The sequence below is a fragment of the Tachysurus fulvidraco genome, chromosome 11, assembly GCF_022655615.1.
Source record: "Tachysurus fulvidraco isolate hzauxx_2018 chromosome 11, HZAU_PFXX_2.0, whole genome shotgun sequence".
NCBI lineage: Eukaryota > Metazoa > Chordata > Actinopteri > Siluriformes > Bagridae > Tachysurus > Tachysurus fulvidraco.
The window spans coordinates 515,635-524,172 of NC_062528.1; the positions used below are offsets into that span (position 1 = coordinate 515,635).

An 8,538-nucleotide genomic window follows, 5' to 3' on the forward strand; every position below is an offset into this window, starting at 1 on the left:
ACAAATGTGTGTGTGTGTGTTACTGTCTGCACAAATGTGTGTGTGTGTGTGTTACTGTCTGCACAAATGTGTGTGTGTGTGTGTTACTGTCTGCACAAATGTGTGTGTGTGTGTGTGTGTGTGTTACTGTCTGCACAAATGTGTGTGTGTGTGTGTGTTACTGTCTGCACAAATGTGTGTGTGTGTGTGTTACTGTCTGCACAAATGTGTGTGTGTGTGTGTTACTGTCTGCACAAATGTGTGTGTGTGTGTTACTGTCTGCAAAAATTTGTGTGTGTGTGTGTGTGTTACTGTCTGCACAAATGTGTGTGTGTGTGTTACTGTCTGCACAAATGTGTGTGTGTGTGTGTGTGTGTTACTGTCTGCACAAATGTGTGTGTGTGTGTTACTGTCTGCACAAATGTGTGTGTGTGTTACTGTCTGCACAAATGTGTGTGTGTGTTACTGTCTGCACAAATGTGTGTGTGTGTGTTACTGTCTGCACAAATGTGTGTGTGTGTTTCTGTCTGCACAAATGTGTGTGTGTGTTACTGTCTGCACAAATGTGTGTGTGTGTGTTACTGTCTGCACAAATGTGTGTGTGTGTGTGTGTGTGTGTGTGTGTGTTACTGTCTGCACAAATGTGTGTGTGTGTGTGTGTGTGTTACTGTCTGCACAAATGTGTGTGTGTGTGTGTGTGTTACTGTCTGCACAAATGTGTGTGTGTGTGTTACTGTCTGCACAAATGTGTGTGTGTGTGTGTGTTACTGTCTGCACAAATGTGTGTGTGTGTGTGTTACTGTCTGCACAAATGTGTGTGTGTGTGTGTTACTGTCTGCACAAATGTGTGTGTGTGTGTGTTACTGTCTGCAGAAATGTTATGAAGGAGGCAGAGAAGTGATCGTTGTCCCCAAAACATCAGCCTCCTCTGATAACCCCTGGTTCGGTCTGGCGAAGTACGCCTGGTCGGGGTAAGTGCAACAGATCAAACGTCCATGTTTTTATTACACAACTGAACAAATCTTTGTGTATTTTGTGTAGAAATGCTGAATTTTAACCCCAGTATGAATTATCAGTCAGTTAAACACCCAAATCTTCTGTATTTAACTCCTCAGCATATAGATCTGGAATGATTGACAGTTGTGTCTGATATTCACTTGCCCCTGAAGTCCTGCCCCTTCCTCCTTTCACATGTGTAATCTGCCCCAGCTTTCTGCCTTTGACGGTTCTCCTGTGATAAACACGTGTCTGTATCTGCAGGTACGTGCTGGAGTGTCCACACTGTGGCATCATCTACAGGAGCAGACAGTACTGGATGGGGAACCAAGACCCCGAGAGCACCGTAGTGCGCACTGAGGTCAAGCACGTCTGGCAGGGGGTCAGTCTTTATCCCTACTCTTATTCCTCTGTGTGTGGGGTTGCCACGGAAACCACCATACAGGTGGCTGTGACATCATCACACAGTCTTGGAGTTTCCTAGCGACAGAGCGAGTACTTTAGTGTTGTAGTTTGAGTTCTTATACATTCTCTCTCTCTCTCTCAATGTCTCACTCTCTCTCTCAATGTCTCACTCTCTCTCTCAATGTCTCACTCTCTCTCTCAATGTCTCACTCTCTCTCTCAATGTCTCACTCTCTCTCTCTCTCTGTCTCTCTCTCTGTCTCTCTCTCTCTTTGTCTCTTTCTCTCTGTCTCTCTCTCGCACCCCCCCCCCCCCCCCTTCCATCCTCCCCTCCTCCCTCTTCAGTCAGAAGTATTCCAGGCAGACCACCAGAACGCGGCCCAGCGAGTGTTAGATGGTGTAAACTACGTCCTCCAGTCAGTCTCAGAGTACAGCTCTGGTCCCACTAAAGCAGTCACAACCTGGATCACAGATCAGGTGGCGCCGCCTTACTGGAGACCAAATACTGAAATTACAGTAAGTTCTCCTGCGTCACTCAGGAGATCTGATCCGAGCGTGTGTTTAAGTCGGACTTTACACTCACACGTGTTGAGAGAGTATTTAGACCATCTTAATGTTTCTGCTCCGTAGGAGTGTCACGGCTGTAAACGCTTGTTCGAGGAGGTGGAGAGGAAGCACCACTGCCGTGCCTGCGGTGAGGGTTTCTGTCAGGCCTGCTCTACCCGCAGCATGCCCGTGCCCGAGAGAGGCTGGGGCAAGAACCCTGTGCGAGTTTGTGACTCCTGCCACCAGAGAGGATCAGCTCCACAAGCTGTCAAGGGTACGAACACAAGCTCACACACATCTCTGTTAACATCCCTACAGGATGAAGGATGAACTGCAGCAGCTTTTAACACTTTGCTGTGCACTTTTCTGTTTCCAGCAGCGGAGCAGACGGAGCCAAAGGCACTGGTGGCCCGCAGGGTGACGGAGGTGGCGCAGTCTACGCTGGACATCGTCTCCACTGCAGTAGACTACTCTCTGTGTGAGTGTTCGCTAAATACACACAACACTGTGGCTGCGCTCACTCGAGCTGATCGTGATTTACAGTTTTAAACCCTTTACATGTAGCACAGCTGCTGCAGAACCTCAGCTCTTATTGTGCCGATGGCGTGATGGTGGACCATCTCATCTGAAGCCCGCTGCTTTATTATTATTATTAACACTAACTTACTGTCCGTGTAATTCATCCTGATGTGTAAGTTGTGTAAGAGTGCTGCAGCGTGGAGGTGATGTAACTAAATTCATGACCAAAACAACCGAGATATTTAACACACTGATTAAAATGTCTTCTTATTATCCTGTTTCAGGCTGATAAATAAGGCGTATTGTCTTTTAACCCTCATTATTCCGGTCACGTTATTGACGTCTGTCCTCGTGTTGTGTGTTTGTGTCACTGCAGGTTTTGTAAAAGGTGTAGCCAGACCTGACTACTGGGTTCCAGACCACGAGATCACGCAGTGCCACCAGTGTACCAAGGCGTTCAGCTCCAGCGTGTCCAAGCACCACTGCCGTGCGTGTGGTCAGGGTGTGTGTAGTGTGTGCTCGTCTCAGTGCCGCCCCGTGCCCTCCCGCGGCTGGGATCATCCGGTGAGGGTGTGTGATGCCTGCGTCACTCAGTTAGACTCCCAGTGAGTCCGAAACTGGTGGCACACTAAAACCCTGTGGCTCTCAGAATTCCGCCATTTGTTCCGGTGTATTTTACCTGAAGGCATTAATCTAAAACATCAGTAAGATGATGTACACGGATGCCGTCGACGAACGCTGAATTAATCAGTAGCTTTTAAATCCCTCTGCTTTGCTTTGGGATCAGATTCCTGGGCTTTCCAGTGCCTCCCCTCGTGTATCGTCCTATAGCACGATGTTTATTACTCTCTCAGCACTACAGCTTGTAGTTTAATGTTCATAAAGAACATTTTCAGGAGAATTCAGGGCAGGAAAATTCCCACTGTGAACATGTAATGTTTATTACAGGGTGGGTGTGACGGAGCGGCGTCACTCGGACGCTCGTCACGATAAATCAGGTACTTATCAATAATCTGCGGGTTTCTGCACCACGCAAACGTATCGACATATAATAAAGAAAAAAAATGCACTGATTAAAGACCTGTTTGTGTGGGTGATTTAATCTGTCCAGAATAACACACCCACTTAGAAGCCCCGCCCCCTCCGTCTCATCGCAAACCGGTATTCTCTCGATCTAAAAGTTTGTGGTGAAGGTTTAGAGACTGGACAATGAATTTAATTCGTGTAATTTATCCGTCAAGTACAACAAAATATATCCAGGCATCAGTTCAGTGTGTTTAGAAAACACGACGTGGGATTTATTCACTTTATTCCCCTTTGCAGTTGCAGGTCGGTTCAGGACATTAACGCAGTCTGTCTCTGGGCTTCTTCTTGTTTACATTTTACTGAACACTATCGTGTGACCGTTATTTGATCAGATCTACAGAGCAGGAAGGTGTGGAGTCAGAGGCTTGATCACTACTGGAGAATGAACCTGTTAGGTTATTGGTGCTTGACTGTGTGGTACAGCAGTGCTGTCACCGAGCACATGATCAACACACTGCTGAGTTATGCAACCATTAATACACACACTAACACAGCTGCCTTGCTTTTTAACTTTGTTCAGTCGGAGGTGTACGAGATCACGTCTGCTCCGTCAGGGTCTCCTGTAGACATCGTTGAGGGTCATTATGTCTGTTCCTCGGTGACCATATATATATATATATTACACTGCGACTTGGAAACGTTCACGCAGTTAAACAGTCCATCGATCTACACTATTAAATGAGTCGGGTGTGTTCGTCTCTCTTCCTCGGTGGACCTACAGGCTTAAGAAGTCTTTCTTAAGGCTTAAGATCAGTTATGACAATTGTCTTCATGGTTAATTAGCGTAAACTCCAACTGTACACACCTCTAGTTATGCAGTATCACATGAGCCAGAGCTCAAAGCCACAGGCTGCAGGGTAGAATTTCTACAGGTGCCAATAATTTCTCTTGCGTTTCTCTAAGCAAATTAACCACAAAGACATGTTTTCTTAGCCCTCTAACGGGGTGCCAATACTTCTGGAGCTATTATTATTAATTAGAAGGCAGCAGCTAAAGCTGTATCTGGAAATAAACTTCAGTGGATGAATCTGTATTCATCTGTAGGTAGGAAGGGGCGGGGATTCAGATCAGCAGCCAATCACAGTCGAGGAAAGTAACATCTCACACCACCTGAAGATGTTTCAGTAAGAGTGTGTATCGAGATGTAGCTGAGATTTTCTTACAGTAAAGTAGGCGTGTCTTCATAATTAGTCATTTTATTATTAATAATAATATTAAAAAATGTTTTAATGTTAGATTTACACAGAAGTAGCTTTTGATGTCCTGCTAGTTTAGTGTGTGGGTGTGTGTGTGTGTCAGTGTGTGTGGGTGTGTGTTGGTTGTTCGTGTGTGTGTCGGTATGTGTGTAGGTGTGCGTGTGTCAGTATGTGCTTGAGTGTGTGGGTGTGTGTCGGTGTTTGTGCGGGCGGGCGTGTATGTCGGTATGAGTGTGTGGGTGTGTGTGTGTGTGTGTATGTATGTGTGTGTGTGTGTGTGTGTGTGTGTGTGTGTGTGTGTGTGTGTGTGTGTGGATCCTGTTTAGATGTTCCTATCTCCTGGCTCTGTAATGTGTTGATCACAGGATCAGCAGCTCGAGGTTCTGCATCAATATATTGCACTTTAACTAGTTATTTAATCTTTTCTGCCATTATAGAGCAAAATATTATAAACATATAAAGATATCACCACAATCATCTAGCACAAACCAGTCCGTTACTGGTTCAGTCCCAGCAGGATGAATCCTGGTCTCCTGACCACACCTCTGTCTGACTCAGCATCTGCTCTGGAGCTTCTCACACCCGAGTACCAAAGCGAGTGGACGTCATGATCAGAACATCTCTCCACCTTCTGGTCCTGTCACATGTTTAAAATGCTCTTCATCTGGTTTACGGGCAGCACTTTATCTGTTTAAGCAATTTAACGGAATATCTGGAAAATTCTTTTTGTAATTTCCAAACTGTGGACTGGAACAAATCCTACTGGACTTTTATGATGTAATTAACCAAATAATTCTGTTGGTCATGTATTAAGTTTTATAATCCACTCTTAACTTTTATGAATATTAAAGAATATGATGAGATCAAACAAGATGACTTAAAATGTCTCTATTTATGCAGCTAGTGTGTGTGTGTGTGTGAGTGAGTGTGTGTGTGTGTGTGAGTGAATGATAATGCAGATAATGGGGTAAACACTAGAAGACATACTGTAATTAGTAAAGTTGGAGCTAAGCTGCTGAGGAAAAAGAAATCTAAACCCTTTAAATATCTGTGTTTTGTCCTTCTGTGGAACCTGAGATTTGAGTTTTATTAGAGGACAGACTTTCTACCAGTCAGTGTACAGAAGCCCTGAGAGTGACAGAATGGGGTATTACACATTTTACACATTAACAGATAGATAGACTAACAGACAGACAGATAGATGTGCTCATTTCAAGGTGACTTGATGAACTGGGATAATAACTGACACCTAATTACTGGGAATTGTGGGAGCTCCTCTGTCTGTATCTGTAGAGTTTACAGTACAGAACAGCTGGAGATGGACATGGCCTGAACACAGGGACCTTTAACCCTAACAGTATTTGTCAAGTGTTTTTCCCACACTTGAAGAGGATCGGTCTCACTATTTGAACGATTAAACTGGATTCCACTGAATGATTCGGCCTTGTGAATTTCATCCATCCATTTATTTGGCATAGCACTATGTAGGTGAAAAACCTTTAAAAAGACGAACATACAGTGTAAATTTCCAGCAAACTCAATAAAATGCATAAATTAGCAGGTTTAACTTGATTATAACTCTACACAAAACATTCAGTACCCTAAATTAATGAACCATTTAAACCATGAATATTTCACCAGACCTAAAGTTGGTAAATCTCACATTTGTACAGCTTAATTTACTGGACTCTAACTCCATGCTTTTAATCATATTTATCAATTACTTAATATTTTAATAGTTAAACAATCCATATTTAATTATATAGTCAGATCACTTTTATGCACTCATATCACATGAATTTTAAGCAATATTTTTTTAAAGTATTTAAACTATCCAAATCATGAATTTACCAAATTAAACCCGCAAACTTAAATCAATCAAATAAATCAAATTTAGGTAAATAATTAAACACACCCTAATTGTTAAACAAAATATAAACATACAAAACACATTACCCCACTACACAAACACTTTATAAACTGAAGACACGCTACTCAAACCCAAAGCGCACACCACATGCCCTCATTACTAGCTATAACACACATGACAACGCACAGCGTTCTTTAACCAGCTAAACTTCAGCTTACCGGCTGTCACTTCACAGCTCTTTTTTGAGTCCCTGCTCCCGCACAGTGTTTGATACCAAGCTCTAATCCTCATTTCCCGTTGTTAGCGCTGCTCTCTGCCATGGCGTTAATTCCCAGTGCATAAAAATAAAAGCAAAAACGCGCTTCCTTCTCCAGCCGAGGCGCACAACAGATTGCGGATTCGTTTCACCTGGTTCTAATGAGGGGAGGCAACAGTATGCATGGGCTTTAAAGGTGCCAGGGGCCGCAGAGGCAGGTGTAGAAACTACTACTACTACTACTACTACTACTACTAATAATAATAATAATAATAATAATAATAATAATAATAATAAAATTCAAATTTATTTGTATAGAACTAATTGTCTCAAAGCAGCTTTACAGAACATAAACATAAAACAAAAAGTTCATATAAAGATTAATATAATACAAAAACTCAAGATTAATATTAGACTTATATTTAAATGTATAATAATCATTTATTCATTCATTCATTTATTCATTTATTCCCTACCGCTTATCCGAACTTCTCGGGTCATGGGGAGCCTGTGCCTATCTCAGGCGTCATCGGGCATCGAGGCAGGATACACCCTGGACGGAGTGCCAACCCATCACAGGGCACACACACACTCTCATTCACACACACACACTACGGACAATTTTCCAGAGATGCCAATCAACCTACCATGCATGTCTTTGGACCGGGGGAGGAAACCGGAGTACCCGGAGGAAACCCCCGAGGCACGGGGAGAACATGCAAACTCCACACACACAAGGTGGAGGCGGGAATCGAACCCCCAACCCTGGAGGTGTGAGGGGAACATGCTAACCGCTAAGCCACCGTGTCCCCCTATGTATAATAATATTAATAATAATTCTAAAAGATTTATTATATCATAAAATAGTAGACATTATTATTATTATTATTATTATTATTATTATTATTATTATTATTATTATTATTATTATTATTATTATTATTATAACCCTGACCTGTGAAGTGTATCTTCTGGAATGTTCTCCACACTTATCACAGCGTTGAGTCACCGCAGTGACGCTGAATCACCACTAGATGTCCTACAAACCCAAAATATTGTTGTCAGTAAGCCTCAGCGCTCTGACCACATGGTGACCCATAACTGTAGTGATGCTGTGATCTGTAAAGCATAAAGCTGTTAAAGATATCAGTTTTATCACATTACGCGGTAGGTTTTAAAGAAACTGCCACAAATGCCATGTTTGGAAAATAAAACAACAGAAAATCAGCTGATTATGAGGTCAACTGCAGGAAAGCAGTAATAATGTTAGCGCTAAAATTCACTTCTGTCACTTCATCTCTGTACACGTGAGCAGTTCGTATGAAATGAACCTGATGGAACTTCTTATTATAGGACAAAATAAATCGGTGGAGTTTATAATTCATCTGATGAAGAAGTGGCACTGACTCACTAGATGACTCACTCACTGACTTACTCTCTTACTGACTCACTTACTGAATCACTCACTCACTGACTCAATAGCTGAGTCACTCACTGACTCAATTACTGAATCACTCACTCACTGACACTCTCTTACTGACTCAATTACTGAATCACTCACTCACTGACTCACTCACTGACACTCTCTTACTGACTCAATTACTGAATCACTGACTCACTAGCTAACTCACTCACTGACTCAATTACTGAATCACTCACTCACTGACTCACTAGCTGACTCACTCA

At 42.8% G+C, this 8,538-nt stretch overlaps 1 protein-coding gene across 2 annotated transcripts in view; it reads left to right on the top strand.

The window, feature by feature from the left end:
• The window catches only part of si:ch211-11n16.2 (zinc finger FYVE domain-containing protein 1), an 11,250-nt gene extending 5,656 nt beyond the window's left edge, over positions 1-5,594 (top strand). The window contains exons 6-11 of one of the 2 annotated variants that reach the window (XM_047820729.1): positions 853-950; positions 1,240-1,357; positions 1,725-1,895; positions 2,010-2,199; positions 2,305-2,403; positions 2,821-5,594. In XM_047820729.1, coding sequence (XP_047676685.1) covers positions 853-950; positions 1,240-1,357; positions 1,725-1,895; positions 2,010-2,199; positions 2,305-2,403; positions 2,821-3,053 — 909 coding nt within the window. In that variant the 3' untranslated portion in view covers positions 3,054-5,594. Of the gene's footprint in view, positions 1-852; positions 951-1,239; positions 1,358-1,724; positions 1,896-2,009; positions 2,200-2,301; positions 2,404-2,820 lie in introns of both variants that reach the window. The other variant, XM_027155520.2, reaches the window with a different exon arrangement.
• The last annotated feature ends 2,944 nt before the right edge of the window (positions 5,595-8,538 follow it).